Here is a 22,050-nt window from a genome sequence, read left to right on the forward strand (position 1 = left end):
TGTCACAAACCCAGCTCTGTTCAGAACTACACTGTTTAGCAATGTGGAAAGGTCTTTGCCCTGCAAAACGTACAATTACATGTGATAAATATACACTATGTCAATAGTTCGATGGTGGGGAAAAGTAATAATACGCCAGATCATATTGCACGGTTTTGTTTAATTGATCAAAAGCTGCTTACTAGTTATGATTGTTTATGCTAGCATTTGAATGATCTATGTATAAATTCTATTGATGGATAACACGTCAAAGCATATGTTGATTCAATTTGTTGATTATCAAAGTTTTTTAATCAAAGGAGCTGTAATTGACAATGTTCAATTCACATGTTTCCATTCATACGAGTTATTTCTCATTAGATTGTAAGCGTGCCAAGAGCTCTGAGTTGACGGGTGTTTGGGATAAACTTTGGTGGCCTGCATGAGTTTTTCATGTTTAAAGATGGAGCTTACAGTGCAGCTTGCGTTTTAGGAAGTGAAATTGTGGGCTCAGCCCGTTCTAATATGGTGCTCATTTCAGTTTTGGACGTGCTCTCGTGTGAGCAACAATTAGCGTGCCCGAGATTGTTGAATACTTAGACTCACTGTATTATCCGACACAGCGTTCACCTATAATCACTGCATTCGCGGACACGGCGTTTTTGGAATCCCGCAAGCGAAACTCGTGGATTGAATCCATAGAGCTATCGAGGTCACCAGTAACCGGGTAAGACATGATGTGAGACTTCAGTGATTACATGATTAGAATAGACACAGGTATATAAGTTTGATCGGCTTTTCACTTTCTTTTTGTACAGCATTAAAACTTGGTACTGAAGGTGATTAATAATCTAAGAAGGGTAGCGGCATTTGTGTTGGTAAGAACTTGATGAGATCTGATGTAGACCCAGTATGATATTAGCGATGAGGTTCCATTAACATGATCGTTTTTTTAAATCACAGTTCCATTTTACGGCGTGGACAGTTTTTAGTGTTCATAGTCCAACTTGGAACCCCTGAGGGGTTAACCATTAAGGTATGAGTCACGGGTGAACATGTCATATTTTTTGACATCATGTTAATTGCATAATCTGTGGTTTCATGGAGGTTCTTCTGTTATACAGGAATCATCCACCCCCGTACTGGGCTGTGGATCACAGCTTTGAGAGTAAGTGTCTGAGTTAAGAGGATGTTTCACTGGGTTGCATGACCTTAGGTATATCACTGAACGTAGATAAATGATGTTCACACGGGTTGAATATACTTTGCATGGCAATACGATCACTTCCTGGAGCACTTTTTAACACAGGGCTTTTGGCATGTGGAGAATTGTTTGGTACTTTTCAGATTTCATGTAAAAGGAGAGCGAACTTCTAATATGTATATGAGCAAAATAGTTTCTTGATGTATAATGGTGATCCACGCAGTGCTTAAGAAATCATATAATTTATTGTGCATTCTTTTCAGATTTTCGCCCCTGACGAAGGGACAAGAAGGTCCCGAAATGCATTGTGCTTCGTTTTCTTTGGATTTGTCTTTGGTTTTATTTCATTGTAAAAAAATTATGCGCAATTTATGATGATATTAGAATTTTGGTCTATTTAACTACACATGTAGGGCAGACACAGGTCAGAGGTAGCACGCAATACAGTTTTGAACCAGTAAATTTGTTAATTTGAGTTTAGAAGACAAAGGTGTGCACAATCTACACATTCAATTAGCTCGAGTCTCAGCATTATCCTGAACAAAGTAGTTCTTATAAACTGATGGCAAAACATGTTTGTTGCTGTTATTCAAATTTCTTAATAATAAAATTATTCACATTACTTACTAAATCAGGCCTGTAATATCTGTGTACAACCTCAGCTCCTGCAAACATGGACAGCACACTTGCAGTTAGCATTTTCATGTATTGCATCCATGACACCCCAGCCGGCATTGTAAAGAGGTTTTGCAAAAACACTGCACCTGTGCAGGTAGAAGGACATTATATGCACATTTAGATTTTGTACAATGAGTGATAAAATTGAGTCAAAAGAAAGAGAAAACAGCCGTATTGCGGCTAACAGTGACAAATACTTATATTTTCAAGTATATGGCATCATATGTAATTTTAAACCTACTATCCAGCATAAGAAAGAAATGATGGGTTAGAGGGGGGAAGAAGTGGAAAAGGAAAGAGGAGGGGCAGGGGCATGAGAAATATGTAAATTGAATGAGGAAGGAAGACATCCAAATGTATCAGAGCACTTACCAATTGTACAGGGTAACAGGCTATCCGGGTCTCTGTTTACCAGTATTCACAGATATTTCATCTTGCCCATGTGCCATTTGAAATCGTATTCAGTTACTGATGTTCTCTTAAATTCCCTTAATAAAGGCAGAATCTTGTTTTTCCCCAGTTAATTTTATAGCCCGAAAGGGTGGAAAAGCGGTCAATAAAATGCCATCAATGGAGGGAGCAACAACTTGAGCTCTGCCATGGTCAGCATGATATTGTCAGCAACCAGAATGAATTGAGACTCTGCTGGGGTGACTATACATTTAATGTCTCTGGCCTGCCTTATGGAGGATAGGAGGGGCTCCAGAGCAAGCAATGGCAAGAATGGGGAACAGGGGTAACCTTGTCTACTACCTTTACAGGAGGGGAACATTTAAGATGTGACAGCACAGTTTATGTGTGCTAAAGACTGAGTGTAGAGCCATTCGACTACGGAAATGAAAATATTGCCTAGTCCCGCTCTTTCCATTTTTATGAAGAAAAAACCCCAACCTATGCACTCAGAGGCCATTTGCACATCATCAAAATGGCAACTATGCCTTTTATATCGTCTTTCACCTGCCATACGTTAGAGTACAAAACGGTTTTGGGATGATCGAACAAGCACAAATTCTCCATGGCAGTCATGGATATGACTAGGAATCATTCCATCTTATTTATTTGCTGTACCTTAGCCGGAATCTTCATGTCTGCATTTTTAAGGGAGATTGGACAGTAGCTGGCAATGACTACATATTTTGATCCCAATTTGGTGTACTGTCGAGGCGGTTCGCTTAGTTTTCCAGATACTTTTCCGTAGTCTTCACTGGTTGAGTGAAAGGAGCAAAATACAATTGTGTAGATTTAAATACTGTTGACACTTGGCAAAACATTCATTCATAAATGTTGCAAATGACTTTGGTCTTGGCCCCTTGATTTACCTCTGTAAAACAGGTGTTGTCCAGATATTTTCATTGTTGATTTGTGTTTTTGTATCATTAGAGAAGTAATTTAGGTTGGGTAGGCATTGCTATCCTGGGCCGACTTTTTCTGGGTGACATTTTTAAAAATGGCAGATGTGTGCAGGGATAATGTAATACTTTAGGAACTGTGAGACCCATATACTTCATTTTGGTGTCAAAACATAGCAAGTGGTCTTATAGAGAGAGAAAATAACTCCTCAGAGTTTCCAAAATGGTGTCTCTATAATAACGTGTTGTAGCCATCATATTGTTAATATATTTTAATATTGTTTTTGTTTCAGATTTTCCGTTGATTTAAATTCGTAAACATGAGCAAAGCAGGTGGAAGCAGAGGATCTTTACCTCCTGACAGAGTGTTGCTAACTACAAAATCTGAGGACTTCTTCAAAAAACGTAAAGTGTGTCATATGCCAAACTAATCCGAAAGAAAAGCGAACATCAACTGCAGCTGGACAGAAGAGAGTGCAAGATGCTGCAGAAATACGGCAAGATGCAGTTCACAAAAGATTGAAACTGATGGGTGAAGAGGATCAAATATTTTACTGTTGTAACTACAAGTCATATAGAATGGAAAAAATCCAGGAAAACAATTGTCAAAACAAGCAGACACCAGTGAATCACAACAACAATCTAAGTCTTCTGAGATAGCGATGACAACCAAACTCAATGCCCATGTACTTAGAAGATCAATAGCTACCCCTCATCCAACTCCAACAACTGATCAGAAAGCAGAGGATCTTCAGTTTGTTATCCGGGGTTTAACCAAAACAAAGGCTAAAGGGATTGACGAAAGAACAAAGTACAGAGTATGTGAGTCTCAAAGGCTAAACATGTTTTTGTCTGCAGCTTGTGTCTTCCAAGATGAAGTTTTTAGCCGAGTAGCTGATTTAAACAGCGAGGTGAATGTATGCCCACCCGAACTGCATGCATGCATTTGAAAACATGAATATACAATGAGCTCCCAGCAGCAACGCAACAGCCAGCCTTCAGTTAGGTTTGCACTCTGAAAATGCGAATGAAGTTTTAAAGCCACTTTTGAATGCTGGCTACGGGTTCACACTCAGTGAGATCAGAGAAATAATGGTCAACATAGATGAACTGTATTGTTCCATAATAATGAAATAAAAAAAGTTCTGGTGAGAATGTACAAAGACAGATTTTGTTTTTTTCAGTCTAACACAAATAATGAGCCACTTATGAGTTCTAAGCTGATTTCGCTCCTGGAGTTCTTGCTGCCAAAATAAGATCATGGGATGCAGTAAAATCAGCAGGAATCATTTTGAGAAACGTCCTATAAGATTTAGATTTTGGACTTAATGACAAATTTTGTGATGCCGCAGAGATCTACAAATCATGGGAATCAACAAGAATGTCTGATGTCCTAACCTTTTAAACATCATTGTTTAATATCAGCAAAGCAAAACTGTAACAATCAAAGGTTCTTGAGTTTGGAACCGAAGCTGATAACATTAATCATGACTTTGAAGGTATAAGCAAAGAAGTGGAACACAATCCCATGAACCGACTGGCTTATGCTGTGCAAATGCACTGTCTTTTCCAAATCATGTTTTATGTATTACGTCACAGCAAAAAGAAAACTCGGCTACACATGATGACTGCCCACGCAATCTATGACAAGTGCAAAAGTAGAGAGCTAATCACTTCAATGAAAAGATCTGATGTATCATCAAATTATAAAAACATAGTACGGAGCAGGAACTTGTTAGCAATTCATTCAATAAAATCTTGTGAAGTCGACGGCACATCACTTCCATGTCACTTTAACAGAAAAGGAGTTACAATTGCTGCTCTCAATAATTTTGATTTTTTTTTTATAAACAAATTTTTATTGTGTTTTGCAGCATAAAGGACAATATCAAGAATGATATACAGCAGTGCATTGAACATGGCATCAGTAACTTCAATCAGGGAAGCATCAACAAACAATTGTAAAGACCCCCCCTTCCTCCCCCATCCCCCGTCCCCACCCTTTGCGCCCCCACCCTTCAAAACAGGCCCCCCAGCCATTTCCCCCATATCTTGCGGAATTTTTTGGGGCAGCCCCGTGCAGCGTATAACGACCGCTCCTGGGCCGCACACCAATCCATCCCTCTACTCCAGGTAGCCCTTCTGGGCGGGTCTGGCTGTGACCACACGGCCGCTATATCCCTCTTAGCCACCATAAGGGCAGTAGTGAGGAAATACTTCTCGTTACGGGACCCGTCCATCCCGTCCATGATGCCCAGCAGGGCCATTCTAGGCTCGTGGGGAACCTCCCATCCCAGGACCTCCGCTAGCTCGGCTTCGATCGCTGCCCAATAGTCCTCCAGACGGGAACAAGACCACACCATATGGAAGAAGTCCGCCGGAGCTACCCCACAGCGAGTGCAGGAGGCATCCACGCAGAGGCCCGCACGATAGAGGCGGTCCGGGGTCAGATAAGCAGTGTGGAGATAATAGAGTTGGATGAGCCGCAGCCTAGCGGAGGCGGTAAGCGACCGAGGGGCCATAAGGGCGTCCCTCCAGTCCGCGTCATCCAGGGGTCCCACCCAGGCCTCCCATCGCTGTTTTAGCCCGCTCCAGTCTACCGGGGTATTGTTAATCAGGGATTTGTAAATGCGGGATATACCCCCCTTCCCCAGATACCCTAACATCACCTGAGCCTCAGGTGGGCTATGGGAAGGCAATCTGGAGTCTAGAGGGACGTGGGCCCGGACCGCGTGGCGCAATTGAAGGTAGCGGTAAAATTGAGAAGGCTGCAGCGAGAAGCGGGCCTGAAGCTCCTGGAAGGAACACATGTGGCTCCCGCGCCATATATCGCCCAGACAGGAGATACCGAGAAGATCCCACTGCCGAAAGCCCGCTAGTCCCACCACCTCCCGCAGCCATGTCCCGTGCCAAAGCGGAGTGAGTTGCGTGGACGTCCCCGACCATCTGGTGTGCCTCAAGGGGCCCGCACGACGTCGGGGAGCGACAGGGGGATCGCTGTTCCATAGAGCATGTTTTGGATAGAGGAGAACCCGAGGCATTGCACCTCGAGTCGATAAGCCGGGTCGCCCCAACCACCCGAGAACCAGTCATGGATCACCAATAGCTGGGTGGCCAGATAATAGAGGTATAGGTTAGTCATGCTCAGGCCGCCGTCATAGGAGGGGACCCTGCAGCGATCTAAGGCCAGCCGAGGCCTACCGCCGCCCCAGAGGAATTTGGTCACCATCTTATCCAGGTCTCGGAACCACGGGCGCGGAAAGGGGCGCGGAAAGGGGCACGGAGTGTTTTGTAGCATGTAAAGAAACTTGGGGAGGATCATCATCTTATATAGGGCGACTCTCCCTAGTGGATTCAATGGGAGGGACTGCCACCGGAGCATATCTGATCTGGTCTTGTTGACTACAGGAGCCACATTGAGGGCCCAGCAGAGTTCCGGAAGGAGGGTGACCCAGATCCCCAGGTACTTAAAGGAGAGTCTCCGGAGGGGAATATCCGATTGCCAGTCGAAACAGTCCCGTGACGGGTGTAGCGGGACTAGAACGGATTTTTTAGGGTTCAGATGAAGACCCGACGCTTGGCCAAACCGACGGAGAATCCGGCGGACCTGGGGCCCCGAGGTCGCTGGATCATTAAGATAGAGGAGGACGTCGTCCGCGTAGAGGGCAATCTTATCGGGGGCCACACCTGGCCAGTCCCATCCGCGAAGAACGGGATCCGAACGAATCAACACCGCCAGGGGTTCCATGGCCAGAGCGAAAAGGAGGGGCGAGAGCGGACATCCCTGGCGCGTCCCCCGACCTATGGGAAACGGGCGAGATAGAGCCCCATTGACTAACACACGGGCCCGCGGGTTCGCGTACAGGACCGCTACCATGGCACGGAACCGGGGACCGAAGCCCATATGCTCCAGGACGTCACCTAAGTACGCCCATCCCACTGAGTCGAAGGCCTTTTCAAAGTCGACCAAGAGGAGGGCCAGATAGGGGGAAAGGCGGCCGCGGTGCGCCATCGCGAGGTGCAGGCGCCGCAGGCAGTGTCTGGTCCCCCGATCCGGCATAAAGTCACATTGATCCGGGTGGACCAGGGAGGCAAGAGACGGGCGCAACCGCTGCGCTAGGACCGTGGCATAGATTTTGAGTTCGGTGTTGATAAGGGATATCGGCCGGTAGTCGGAGCAGGACCGCGAGGGGGGCTGTGTCTTGGGGAGGACAACTATGGTTGCTGTGTCCGTTTCGGGCCGGAACGAGCCCGTCTCCACCACGTCCGCAAAGAGGTCCCGGAGCCTCGGGGCCAGAGTCTCACGATAGTGAGCGTAGTACTCCTGGGGGAACCCGTCGGGTCCTGGGGTCTTCCCAGGCGCCAGGCGGCCGATCGCCTCTTCAATCTCCTGCAGCTCGATCGGCGAATCGAGGGTCTCAGAAACCTCAGGCTGCAGCCGCGCAAGCGTCGCCCCGTTCGTCCCCAGCAACTCCTCTAGGGAGAGCGTGGACGTCCGGAGACGGTACAGCCGGGAATAATAGTCAGCGAGCGCCTGGGCTATCGCCACCGAGGCTGTGTGGAGGCCACCCGCAGAGTCCGCGATGGCTGGAATGATCCTACCCGCCCGGGGGTAAGTAGCCAGTCGGTGGAGAAGAGTGCCGTTTTTGTCTCCCCAGCCGTATACCCGGGCCACCGAGGAGCGCCACAGAATCTTCGCCGCCTCCAGGGAGTGGAGGCGAATCTCTTCCCGCAGGAAGGCCAAGCGACGAGACCGCGTGTCCTCATCCAAGTCCCCCAGATTGCGCTCCAGTTCCAAGGCTTGAGCCTCGCAGTCCGCGAGCTTCTGGGATTGAGCCCGCCGTTGGCGTTGCAGATGCCCCTTAGTGGCACCCCGAACAGTCGCCTTGCCGGCCTCCCACAGGACGGCAGGGGAGGGGACAGAGCCCTCATTGTGAGAGTAATAATCGGCTATCTCGCCCCCGACCACCTTCCGAAAAGCCTTGTCGTGGAGGAACCAGGCGTTCAAACGCCACATCGGACGGGCAGAGAGGGGGGGGGGCCGAGAGCAAGGAGCACTGGCGAGTGGTCCGAAAGGCCCCTCGGGAGAATGCGCACATCCTGCACCCCCGTGCAGTCGGTGGATGGTACGAAGATGAGGTCGATCCGGGCATGGGAGTGATGGGCCGCCGATGTGTGGGTGTATTGGCGAGCCTGCGGGTGCCAGATCCTCCAAACATCGCAGAGGCCCTGAGATTCAGCCCAGGACGAGAGCTGTTTTGCGCGGGCGACGCGGGCCAGGGAGACCGGACCCGTCGAGTCCAGGTGGGGCGAGTAGACAGCGTTGAAGTCCCCGCCGAGAATGAGGGAACCCGCCGGGAGTGTCGGGAGGAGACCCGCTGTGTGGGAGAGGGACGACGGCAGGAGGGATGGCGCCGCGTAGAGGGACATCAGGGTAAGGGGGTCGCCCCTCCAGAGTGCCACATACCACCACTACCATGCCCTGGGGGTCCAAATGCACCTGGGTCAGGACAAAGGGGAAGGACTTGCGAAGCAAAATGGCCACCCCTCGGGATCCCCGTGCAAAACCTGAATGCCATACCCTGTCATAACCATAGCGGCCAAGAAAGGGACAGTTGTTACCCAACAGATGAGTCTCCTGGAGGAAGAGCACATCAATCTCTGCACGTTGCGCATATTTGAGGACCGCCATGCGTTTAAAACGGTCCAGAAGACCATTGACGTTCCAGGATAATATGCGCATGGCGGCCCTAGGGACAGGTGGGTCAGCCATAGTCCAGGACAGAAGAAGGGGCCAGTGGAGGCGCGTCTGAGCATGCCCCTAGAGAGGAAGGACAGCAGGACATCGGGCAGGAGAGCAGGTCAAAGAGTACATGATACCTTAGCACAACAGATAAGAGGGAGTCATCCCCCACCAACAAAATCTCCCCAACGAGGAAGAAACAACCCCAAACCAACCTCAACCCCCCACCCTATACTTCGAAAACAGAAGCATCTGTCGCCCGAACCAAATGGAAGAACCACCAAGCTAAAACGCTCGGGCTTGAGCGCTAGTGGACCCCTGATACAACTGAAGTCAAGCCTGATTTACCTGCCCTGGCCAAGAGCAACACTGACAGCGGAGCATTCCACCCCCCGCCCGGGCACCCCCCACCCCCCCCCCCAAAGAAACAAAGAGAGTCAAATGTTAGGGCTGCGAGAGAGGTCCGAAGTGTCCACCAACTCGGCCGGTTGGGTTGCAGGGCCCGTGAGCCGGGGTGACACGGCCCGCCGCCCGTCTGCCACGGGACTGGCGTGTGCGGCCGAGGAGGCAGATGAGGTTCTCGATCCCCGGCGTGGCCGTCCCCCAGAGCGCGTGGTGATCGCCTCCCCCGCTGTGCGCTCCCGGGGTAATGTGCGGTGCCGCCGATGGGTCTTCGATGTCCGGGGCCTCCCCCGTCCCCCCCGCATACCCGTAGGCGATCCGCGTCCAGAGCGCTGCAGGGGGTGCTCCTCTGTCAACCAGGTCCAGGCCGCCCGCGGTGTATCGAAGAACAGTGTCTTATGCTGGAAGACGACCCGGAGGCGGGCCGGGAACTGGAGCTGGTACTGGAGTCCCAGGGAGCGCAGCTTTTGTTTCACTTCCGTGTAGGAGCGGCGCAGCTCTTGGACTTCGCGAGTGTAGTCCGGGAATATCATGATTTTGTGGTTCTGGTAGTGGAGGGTGTCCGTGCGCCGGGCCTCGCGGAGAATGGCGTCCCGGTCTCGGAAATTTAAGAGTTTGAGGATGAACGGCCGGGGGGCGCACCGGGGGGCCTGGGGGCCAGGGAGCGATGGGCTCTCTCCACCACGAACGAAGCAGATAGGCTGTCCGCCGGCATCCAGGACCGGAACCAGCGCTCCATGAAATCGTCCGCCCGGCCCGATTCGACTCCCTCCGGGAATCCCACTAAGCGCAGGTTGCTGCGCCGAGCGCGGTTCTCTGCATCCTCGACCCGGCGGTGTAGCTCCTTAGAGTGGGTGGTCAGCTCCCGAACCTGGTCTTGTAGATGGCGGATATCATCTTCAGCGGTGGATATCCGGGACTCGGCTTCTGAGATGCGGGCGGTGGCATTCCTCAGATCCTGCCGGAGAAGAGCAACGTCCACCTTGATCTCTACCACCATGCCCACGAGGGAGGCGCGGGATGAGTTGATGGCCTGCAGGATGGCAGCAAGGTCTGTAGCGGGGGCTGGGGCCAGCTCGCCCGTGGGGCCGGACCCCTTGTCGGAGGTCGTGAATTTGTCCATCCTGGTTTGGGTGGCCCCGGACGCCGGCTTAGTGGCCTTGTCCTTACCCATTTCTGGGGCGGCCGTCAGCGAAGCGGGGCAACGGGCTGGAGATACACCTGCAGGATGTCGATGGGTGCTCGGGCTGACGTGGGACCAGCAGGGGGTACGGCCGGGGGGACCCGTGGCTGGAAATGGCCGGGCACCACCAGCCCCAGCGGTCAATCCCCGATGAGCTTCTCAGCGGGACAGCTAGTCCAGCCCCTGGCCGCAGTTGCGCCTGCAGGCTTCCCCCAGCAAAGCGAGGCCCAGCAACGCAGCTCACAGTCCCAGGCCACCGGACCGTCACTCGAGAGCACCGCAGCCGGTAGTCGCCAAGGCCTCAACTCCTGTGTACAGCCCACCTCTCCAAGGGGACGCCTCGCCAGCGCGGTCTCCCCGCAGCCCCCAGGGGGGGGCACGGTGCCACTTGTCGGGTATCTTCGGCTGGGGCCCCAAACGATGGGGGGGGAACAGAGCACCGACACCCCCCGACCGCCGATGTGCGGCCCGAGTCAAGGAGGGCCCCCCCGCACCCGGAATCCGCAACCAGTCTCGGATCGATGGGGCCGGTTCAGCGCTGCAGCCAGGAGGAGAAGGGAGAGAGAAGGGGGGGGGCAGGGGTCCGGGTCCCCCGGCCGCCGACGCACGGCCCGATGGGGGGGGTCTCCCCTCCGCACCAGACCCCACAGCCGCCCCGGCGAAGCGGTCACACGCTGCCGCACTCACCGCCTGATCCGCCACCACATTCCGCACGGGGGGGTCTGTCACATCACTCCTGGGGCTCCGGACTGCATCAGCGAAGCAGGGCAGCGCCCGGCCGGCACCAACAGCACTCGCGGCCGCCGCTTCCTCGTCTCCGGCAGGGTCAGGCCTGTGCCCCTCGTGGGCGCCGCGGGCTAAATTTGCTGCTTGCCCGGGCCGCGGCTCCACCGTCCGCCGCCGGCCGGGTTCCGCGATGTCTAGGCAGGCCCCCGATGTCCGCAGCGCCCCAGGAGCAGGCGTGGGGCAGCAGGGCAGCTTCGCACACCCCAGCACCCAGAGCGGGCCGGCCAGGGCAGTCCAGGGGGGAATCAGGAGGATTTGCGGGGACCGGCGCCGGGAGCCTTACTGAAAGGCGTCCATGACGGTCAGGCGCCACCTAGCGCTCCCCAATAATTTTGATTTTTAAGAAGCCTCTTCTTTGTCTGGAAATCCAGCAGACATGATGCTGCCAAGGTGCTTTTTCAAGACTGTACCTATGAAGTATCTGCTGGAAAACAAACTGTGTCAGCAGTCGGCACAAACAAACCAAGCTGCAAGCTTATAACTCAACTACCTTGCCAACATGTGCAAAATCACTACAAGCCATCAACACGTCCAGTCTACCAGAAAGCTTCAAAGTGGCTGAGGATATGGGACTTTTTCTACTTGGTGTTGCAGTCCGCAAAGCTGATTTAACTGAATTTTTCATATCACTATTTGGTGAGGACTGAAGGAAGATGAGAAGCCAGATCCTAAGTGGGCTGAAATTCATGCTCTGATCTCCCAGAATACTGTCCCACTGAAGAAGGTTGGGTTTTCACCAGTAATACCATCTCCAGTCACAAAATACACAACAGTATACACAGCTCAAAAAAAATTCTAAAATGTGCGTGGTCAGCTTCAAGATCAGCCTATGCTGCCAATTTTCTGCTATGAAGCTGTTTTCCGTGTTGTAGCTGACATTTTTGGGAACAGTCCAGTAGAATTTGATGATCTTTATCCAATTATGGCCGTTTTCCACATGAAGTTAGCTCAGTGGATGTGGCATAGATCATACACTTATTGGGGCTGAAATCTTTGGAAGCAAAACTCTACTGTCAGTATTGAGTGGAACTTGTTATGTTAGTTCGTGACAAGGTATGCTCATCATAATAGAGGCCATTGAAACATTGCTTTGAAATGCTTTCTGGACAAATAATGACAAATTAGGCTTTGCATATCTTATCTCAAAAGTGAACAAGGCACAGGGTGCAATTCATACAAAATACATAATGCAAAGCCAGGCAATGTTCAATACATTCAGCTGAAAATCATAAAGCTCAAAAACCACATTTGTAGAGTTTGTCAAAGAATGTAAAGAAAAATCAGAACTTCACAAGTACTGGGGAAATGTTTTACACATGATAGCTCGAGTGAAAAACTTGATACATGCTGATCGGGAAGGTGATTGGGAGCTGCTTGTGAAGACTGTGGAGTCACTGATTACTGTGTTTTGCAAATTCGATTGCATAAACTACATGAGATATGGGATCTGGTATTTGCAAAAAGTGAAGAAGCTGGAGGTGGAAAAACCATACCTCTACAGAAAATTAATCCAAAGACATTTTGTGGTGAAAGACAGAGTGGGAAGGTTCAATGCTGTGGCTCCAGATATGAAGCTGGAACAGACGATTCAGAGATTACAGAACATCTCCAAGGGAATTGTTGGTCAGACATGTAAAAGTGAATATGTTGCTAAATGGCAGCTAATTTACGTTGAAGTCCTTTCTACTTGCAATGTTTTCATAGAAATGAGAAATTCAAAAATTAATGGACCATCGTGAAACTGTTCCTCGCCACGAACTTGTAGGAAAGACAGAGGAACGTTTTAATAAACATGTCGACAGCCTTCTATATGTCATGCAGCAGCAAGGATGCCCCTTCAAAATGACCGAGCATGTGCGACTACACAACTTCGTGATTAAACAATATGTGGATACCGATATAAAGATACGTCTACTAGGTTTACTGAAACATGGATCGAAACTATAGGCAGAACTGAAGCAGGACAGATTTGTATTGAAAGAGACAAAAGCTTTTTGACATATTCACTTAAAGCTAAACTTCCACACTTTAATTGCTACAGTAAGAGTTTTGGCCAACCAGCCACTACAAATCAGGTTACCAAAATAACTCTACTACTTTCGCAAGCACATACAGAGATGGATGTTGCAAAAAAAGGGGTGATTTATCAAGGACATTCTGTCACTTGATCTTCTTTCAACAAACGCATTATTTGGTGGAGATGCTGCAACCAAACGAGTGAAGACAAACTTGTATAAGAGCTTGAAAAAGAGCTTTAACCTGAAGAATTTCAATAAAAAGGTATCCTTACTGAAAACTGCTGTTGTTGTGGACTATATGTCACAATTGCAAATGGTCAAGATTTTATCTATGCAAAACTTCAGAGAGGTCGTTCAGACTGCTCTACAGATATCAAAGTCAGTGTGCAGCTTGCATGAACTGCACATTGTCTTTCATAATTACCTTTAGCTATCTGTCAAAGAATGTGAAAGAATCAGACAAATGCCTACAAATGGAACAACTGACCTTGCCTGCATCAAAAATTTGACACCTTTAGCTGTGCAACTTGATACATTCTGGTCATCAACATCGAACAAGACGAATTTGGAAATGTTAACTCGCCTAAAGTAGATGCTTAATTGAACCCATTAAAAACTCAATTTCAAAGTTGGCCCTGCAACCAAATCAGGCAACCCCATCCACTCCCAATGTATTACCCCTTTCTGTAGGGCACAACCCAATTGTGCAAAATAACACATCCACCGTGAGTAAACCACCAGCCCCACAAAAACAGGACTTAGTCAACCACCAACAGAGGTCTTTTCACCATACCGACATCGCACACTATAGAAGGTATGCAGCAACAACATCAGGCCCATCTAATAATCATCAGATACAAAGCAATCTCGAGGTTGACACCAGGATTACACCACACCCCAAAACAAGGGAATCAAAATCATCACCCCCTGCATTGACCTGCCCCCAGCCTCCATTCCCTACGCTATTATCCTAGCTGGATATAGGCCAAGGGGAGACACACTCTGAACTTAAAAACAAAACCATTTTTTGATTAAACAAACATAGGCCTCTCTCCTATCAAGAACACAGCTAAATGTTACTCACACGCAGGGTTAGCTGGCTGGGGCGGAGATGTAAGGATATTCCGGGGGATTGTGTTGTGATCAACTTTAGAGCCATCCGGACGGTCCAACACATCCTGGACTGGGGACACTCAAGGGAGTTAGGGGGTATTCGGTCTTTGCCCCTGGGATACTTCTACCCCTCTAGGCCTACGCATGATACAGAGGGAACTGTGTACAAGTACTGGGGACTAAGAGGTCAGTATGGTGCCACATCGAACACGGGCTGGGAACGCCAAAAAACACTGGCGTACAACATCCCTGTTAACAACAGATTCAGTCCTCTGGACCTGGTAGATTGACTAAGTACCAATAGCAAAAGGCGCATTAACATCAATAATGTTGAGGATAAACAGGGAAACATACAGCAAGCTGAGCCCCAAATGAATGGAGAGATGAAGGTGGAAAATAAAGATTCTGATGAGATCCGTGAGACCACCGCCACAACCTGCACTCCCGGTCCTCTAAGTGAGACATACTGGGCTGATGAATGTAGCCTAGGGAAAGGGCCAGGGAACAATGACAAGGGGAGACAGTATGTTCCACTGCAGGAAAGTCACACCCCTCAGACCTTCCCAGCTATTATAGACGAACCACTGAACACACAGATCTTATCCTGGAATATAGCAGGCCTTAGCTCAAAATTGGACTTCCCAGATTGGGGAGAATTCATAGACAAACATGAGCTATGCCTGTTCCAGGAAACATGGTCAAGGACAGAACTACATAGAGTGGGTTATGCCACATATAATATCCCACCCTTCCAGGGGGCTAGGGGGGAGACCCTCGGTGGACCTATGCACTTGGGTCGGTGTACATCTGGGATGCAATGTTAAAATGCTAGAGACCTTCTCCCCTGACATCTTGTGTACCCTCCTTTCTTTCTATAACTCCCTGAAGCTCGTAATAATTAATGTTTACTCTCGACCAGTGAGTCTGGGGCATACCTCCCAGACACTTGACTGCCTTGTCACGTTTCTCCACACTGTACCAGAGAATTGCTACGTAAATATTGGTGGAGATTTTAACTGCCAAATTGGCCTCACAACCCCCATTACAAGCAAGGAAGACTCGGTGTGGCTAATCCCAGAAACTAACATCAGCCAATAAGGGCATGGACCCCCCTAGCCTTACATATGAACTCAGTTATACTTAGCCACTCACTAAGGGCCTGTAACGGACGAATCCCTTCCGATAGCCCAGGGAATTTTAGTTTTAATAAGCCGGGAAAGGCATCCATAATAGATTACATCCTGGTAATGTCCAACTATGGCATAAGACCACAGATTGTATAGTCATTCCCTGTCACGAAAGTGGCCACAATCCGCTGGCCTTAGAAATAGCCCTCCCCGTGCCTAAGGACCACCAAAGTACATCCCCACATCCCACCCCAAATTTAGTATTAATGTAAGGCGGTAGGAAGGTACGTTGGGGTGTCTCTGCACAGTCTGCAGAAAAAGTGGCTACTTTGTATCAACAAATTGCCCCATTTTTAGAAACTACTTTCAAACTCTCTGCAAATAGTCGGGCTTCTGCATTGCAAATGGCGATGGAAAAAAACCATCAGGACTTACTTTCCACACTGGCACCTTTTTTTCACAATAGCGATAAGATCAGACAGAATTCCAAACCCAAGCATCCGTGGTATAATAAACCATGCAGGGAAGCCAAGCAGGTCCTACTAGCTTTTATTAAAAAGAATGACAGGTTACGAATAAAAGAAGCCAGGGCCCAATACAAAAAACCATAGCTGGAGCTAAAACCAGTTGGGAAATAGACAAATAAAATAGCCCTAGATAACCATATGCAAGGTTTCTGGAACTTAGTTAAGACAGGGAAACCTGAAGGCTAATTGGCCATCAGTCCAAATTTGGGCGAAGAAGTCTGGAGATCCCACTTTAAAACCTTATATTCGAGGTCTGCAGAAGGAGCTGAAGATCCCAGTGAACTACTAGCTACCGTAGAAGTAATTCCCCCAAACTCGAACGCTCCTCCCCGTACAATGAAAGATATTACAGAGGCCGTGGGCAACCTACTCCCAGACAAGGCACCCGGGCTAGATAGGATCCCTGGTGACCTATTTTGATCTGAACCAGCAGTTTGGGTAACATATTTATGGTCATTATTTAATGCCATCCTACAATGTATGGCGCTGCCCCCGACCTGGGCAGGGGCAGAAATTATCCCCATTTATAAAAAAAGGTACACCACTTAATCCAGCAAACTATTGCCCAATAAGTCTCATAGACATTACCCAAAAAATATTTGCCCGTGTACTTCTGGGCCGTCTAAAACGCTGGATAGAAGAAAATAACGTACAAACACCTTTACAAGCCGGATACAGGGCCAAGACCTCAACTATTGACCAGATCTTTAGACTGCAATTGATCCATTTGAAAACCGTGGTTTTAGAGGGTGGCAGCCTCTATCTCACATTTGTGGATCTTAAATCCACATTTGACATGGTGCAGCGAGCTCAGCTATGGGGCATATTCCTCGATATGGGAGCACCAGATTACCTTTGCCATCAGCTGAAACGTCTGCACCAAGACAACTACTCGAGAATAAGATATGGCAAAAAAAGGCGAACTGACTGCGCCCTTTCCTGTAGAGAAAGAGGTGAGACAGGGATGCGTTTCAGCTCCGACACTGTTCTCCCTCTTCTTAAATGGTTTAATCTAAACTTTACTAGCAGAGAAAGACATAGACGCACCGAAGTTGGCGAACCGCAAAATTCCAGCGCTTATGTTTGCGGACGATACGCTGCTATTATCTAAATCACCTATGGACATGCAGCGGGTACTTGAAGAATTTCGTGTTTTTTGCAGGAAGAGGGGTCTGGAGATAAATCTCCAAAAAACAAAATATATGGTCTTCCATGCTAATACTACCAATTGCTCACATCCTCAATTGAAAGGCAGGGCCCTAGGGAGGGCCCTGCCTTTTGACTACTTGGGGCTCACACTCAATGCCAAGATGGATTGGGAGACACAAGTAAAGAAAGCTAACTTAAAAATGACCCAGTCCACAGGGGGCATTTTAAAAATACATAAAAGTTGCTCTCAGAGAGTGATAGGCCCACCAGTAGAAATATATAAAATACAGGCTAGGGGAGCCTCTTTATATGGGGGGGGAACTCCGGGGCCACTGTGCATCGAATTTACTATCCCTGACAGAGTATCTATTCCTAAGGCAACTGTTGGGCTTCCCGAAGAGCACTCCACTAACACCACTTAGGATAGACCTGGGTATTGGCCCTATAGCCGATGCAGTTGCCTCTAGACCACTTTTATATTGGCGTCGCCTCTGGTGCACACCTGAGTTAGTCAACTACAGGGAGGAACTGAAGGACATAGTGACCGTTCTGGGCGCAGGGAACCTACCATGGCTAGTCCATATTAGGAACTCCTGCCAGGCATTGGGGAGGGCAAACATGTGGTTAACACCTGAAGAGACCTGCCCCACAATCCCCAAAAAGGCCTTACCTGCCTCCTACAGAGAACATAAATTGACTCAACTATGCCAGAGGACATCCTAGTAGCTTGACCTCCAGGGTTTTGGACGTCAAACAGCAATACAAACTGGAGTTGGTACTTGATAGTATACAACCACTACTTGCAAAGAAACTGTTTCTTCAATTTAGACACGGGGTGCTCCCGCTTCGAGCACTCACTAATAAGTGGCAGGGAGCACTCAAATTAGATTGTCCAGGGTGTGCTACAGTTGAAGAAACAGATCTCCATGTTGTTCTCTTTTGCCCTGCCTATAGCAGGCCCAGGTCTAAGAGGATACTCCAGCTCTGTAGAAATCTGGGGATTAGACGACACATCGAGGTCTTTAGGCTCCTTAAACACGAAACAGATCCCTTACTCGTGGTCGCGATCTCCAGTTTTTTATTTTCGAAGTGGTGCATTCGCAGGGGTAGCTTAAAGAAAAAGAACCTAGAAAACCCTCAATCTGATGCTCATTAAATTTTCTGACACACCATGCTTATATCTTTTCGTAGCTTGATTACTGTACTGTAAATTTCCTTCTTTCTGGGGTCGTGTTGTTTATCTACTTCTTTCAAATGTTTTATATTTTAAACATCTTAACGTGTTCTTTTAAAATATGCCCTCGGGCTATCAGTCAAAGTTAGAATTTTAGTTCATATTACCTGATTTTAAGGGGCATTCCAATTGTCTTCATTGTGATGTAAAATATATATTCATTGTTGAATATCGCTTGAACTACCTTAGTACTGAGAATTGACAAGAGGCAGTGCAGCCAATGCTGAATATTACATTTCTGTACAATTTGCATCTATACTCCCGATTTTATGATGGCATTTTAGCATACCATTTGTTATCCTTTGTTTTTTCCATTGTATTAAATGTATTTGTAACATTTTATGTGCTTTTATGGCCGTATGGCCGAAATAAAGCTCTCTTTGACTTTGAAAAGGATTCACCATATTGAACTGAGTCGAACTGTTCAGCTCCTACTGGGATTGGTGCCGTACAAGTATCTGTTCAATTGATTACGTATTTAGATAATTGTAGGTTTGTTTTAATAATGCAAATAAATTAATCTTTTTTTAAAAAAAATAAAGACTAGCTACCGTGTGAGGATGGTGACTTTCACTCCTGGTTTGCAGTCAACTGCACTAAGCGTGCGGGGAGGTTTCAAATTATAAATACTAGTATACAAGACAGAGCATGTTTAGGGGCCTGTCGGCTGAAAAATCAAGGTCTAAAAAAAACACACAAACCATGGGGCGATTGGTGTGCAGTACCGGGTATTAAAAATCTATTCATTACTTCGTCGCTTGTAACAGCCACGAACGAACCGTTTTTTGGGGCATTACAAATAAAGGTCACACTTTCACAATGAGGGTCACTGGAAAACAGTACTCAATAAATATTACAACTAACTGAAAAACAACTTAGAAGCATTTTTAAGACTGTCATACCTTAAACTACTGCAAAGACGTTGCAACGTTAGTCTTGTAATAATAATCAGCTTAAAGTTGTACAGATCAGACAGACCCGGAAGCACTCTGTCAATTTCACTTACGGAAACTGGACAACGGCCTGAGTGGGGAAAGGTTGTCTGTTGAGTAAAGCAGCCATCTTGAAATCTCTTTTTAATGAAAAATGTTACTGTTCGAGAGCCGTGTTATTAGTGTCGGAGAAAATGCAGTACTGTAGTACTGAAAATATGTAGCGATTACGTTTATCGTTTTCTTGCTCATATGTTAACCCTAACATCATTTATGTTCCTACATTGACTGTTCCATAAGTAAGGACATAAGCAGCTAAACACACAGTCGCATACATTATCGGCAATCTACAACTCGAAGTATATTTAGCATATCTATGACAAGTCGTCTTCATAATGATCGCATACTTCAAATATATAACTAGAGTGATGACTAAACTGGCTTCCATGGAAAAGATGGCGTAGAGTCGAGGATTAGCTACCAACACGAGAGTTGTAGGTCAGCGTTGACACAGAGCGTAGTGAAATGTTGCCTTTTCTCATGGCCATATGCTAGTCACAGTCCTATTTCAATATCTATTCACCTACGTTTTCCTCCCCCACTACAACACCCAGTCAGCAGTGAATCTTTCAGTTTTCTCGTTCAGGAGCCGGCTGAAAGCTGGGGTTACTGTAGCATCTGGATACTGCGTACGGTCCTCAGCCTGTCACATAATAACAACAGGATGGAGGCACAGGACCCCAGCAGGTGAGCCATTGCTTAATTTGTGTCTACGGATCTCAAAGAAAGAGGAGGGCTAAGCAAGATGGAAAAATTGGAAAATTAACTACGACCGATTACGCATGCGCGGGCTCTTCTTTTACAGCAGCAGTGGTACAAAGAGAGAAAAAAAGGCGCGGGGGAAAGCAAAGTAGATAAGTGGTACCAGGAATGGATACTCACAGAATCCTCGTTTTAAAGGCACCAGTGAGAAAAGAGGCACCGTGACTCTACTGCATAAATGCCATGATGCAATAACATGCCCTAAATAGCTTCTAAATTGCATTTGGTTTGCGTGACACATACGTTGCACAGACTAGTGTTATAAGGCATTTTATGAGGTTTAATCTGCTATTTGTCAGCTGGCTGGCATGTTTTACTCCTAGACCGTTTTGACTAGTTAGCGATCATACACCAAAGGTTTTAAGGGGGTGGAATACGAAAGTAGACATAAATATTTATTCATTTTTAAAGTACAGAATGTGCTTTAGTGAACTTTTTAGGATAGTTTGATGCATCCCTGTACGTTCCTTAGTTAGGAAAGCACAAAACTGTGAACTTTTAAGCACACAATGCCTGGTTAAATATCGATCATTGCCAATTGTTCCTCTAGCCCCAAACTAATGTTGTATTAACTTTGGAGCTGCTGAGTGCTCTCATAATCTCTTTGTCGCACTTTCATTTTGATAGCTCGTTCCTTGCCCTCAGTGGCAACTGTTATAGATGGTGTCTGCATTCTGCCGTCTTATATAGAATGTAATGTCCCCAGTGTTCTAGAATGGGGGCCCCGGGGGGAGCAGAGCGGAGCGGTCTCCCCCCGGGGTCATTCGCCCAAATGGTACGGGCGCAGCGCGAGGTAGGCGGCGTAGGCGTAGCGTGCAGCGCGAGGCGTAGGTTATATAGGGAGGTCAGGGGGCGCGAGCGTGGAGTGGCGCAGCGCTTTTAGTGGCAGTTAGGTGGGGGAAGTTTGTTTTTCTCCCACCCAAAAAAAAATATATATATATAGATACATGAAGGGACCATGCGGGTTGGATTTGGGGAGGTGGGTATCGCCACAGTTGGACAGGTACTCGCTCAGGCACGTATAGTTGTGTAGGCAAGATGGGGGAGGGTAAATTTGGAGCGGATTTTACCCAACCCTCGTTATTGGTAAGTCGTTAAAGAAAAAGGATTGAAAACAAAATCTGGAAATGCAAAAGTAAACATTGGTTTTGCTTGGAAAATATACAGTTTGTTAGGCATAGTGATAATAAAATGGTTTTGGCCCAAATTGTGAAATTGTTCTAGGAAATTAAGTTGCCTGAAGTAAATATGAGTTACCTCGTCCAATAAAGTGGCCTTTTCTGCTTTTGAATTACATGTGTGGTGTCCGTTATTTTGGGCGATAGCTTCCGTTCCAGCAAACAGATCCTGGCTGGAATGTGAGCTTCCACACATTTCATGTGACCTCCGATACTTAGTAGATACGTGTGAAACCTTGTACGGAGTTCCATCGCCAAAATTACTGCAGTTTGGCAACGAGCACAAGCGGCAATCACCTGTTTTCAAGAGGTCAGGAAGAGTGAAACCTGCATCAGCATCTTTGAATGAAACGATAAATCGCAGCCTGGTGGGACAAGCGACGCGACTGCGATGAATTAGAAATGTATGTCCCGAAAATTCACATTCTTCTTAGAATAAGGGTGTTGAATACAAGCCATATCTCTAGCGTGGCAGCATAGCAACCCGTTATGAATATGAGTTTTGCATTTAGTGTGCCAGCTTAGTAATATGGAGGGTGACATCTGAAAGGCCCTCACACACAACAGGACTGACTTGAAGAGCTTTTCCACTGTTACACGTCCCCACATTCTGCCGTGCTTACTGT

The 22,050-nt window shown here is 47.8% G+C and overlaps 2 protein-coding genes across 2 annotated transcripts in view; one reads left to right on the forward strand and one right to left on the reverse strand.

Moving 5' to 3' along the window:
• UQCC6 (ubiquinol-cytochrome c reductase complex assembly factor 6) overlaps window positions 1-19,530 on the reverse strand; it is a 75,306-nt gene extending 55,776 nt beyond the window's left edge. Inside the window, exons 1-2 of the mRNA XM_085653249.1 lie at window positions 19,395-19,530; window positions 1,811-1,947 (exon numbers count right to left, since the gene is read on the reverse strand). Coding sequence (XP_085509375.1) covers window positions 1,811-1,918 — 108 coding nt within the window. The 5' untranslated portion in view covers window positions 1,919-1,947; window positions 19,395-19,530. The remainder of the gene's footprint in view (window positions 1-1,810; window positions 1,948-19,394) is intronic.
• A 435-nt stretch (window positions 19,531-19,965) lies between these two features.
• The window catches only part of TDG (thymine DNA glycosylase), a 139,335-nt gene continuing 137,250 nt past the window's right edge, over window positions 19,966-22,050 (forward strand). Inside the window, 1 exon segment of the mRNA XM_085653250.1 lies at window positions 19,966-20,171. Within this exon segment, the coding sequence (XP_085509376.1) occupies window positions 20,149-20,171 (23 nt within the window). The 5' untranslated portion in view covers window positions 19,966-20,148.

The sequence above is a fragment of the Triturus cristatus genome, chromosome 4_1 (genome assembly GCF_964204655.1).
Source record: "Triturus cristatus chromosome 4_1, aTriCri1.1, whole genome shotgun sequence".
In the NCBI taxonomy this organism is placed as follows: domain Eukaryota; kingdom Metazoa; phylum Chordata; class Amphibia; order Caudata; family Salamandridae; genus Triturus; species Triturus cristatus.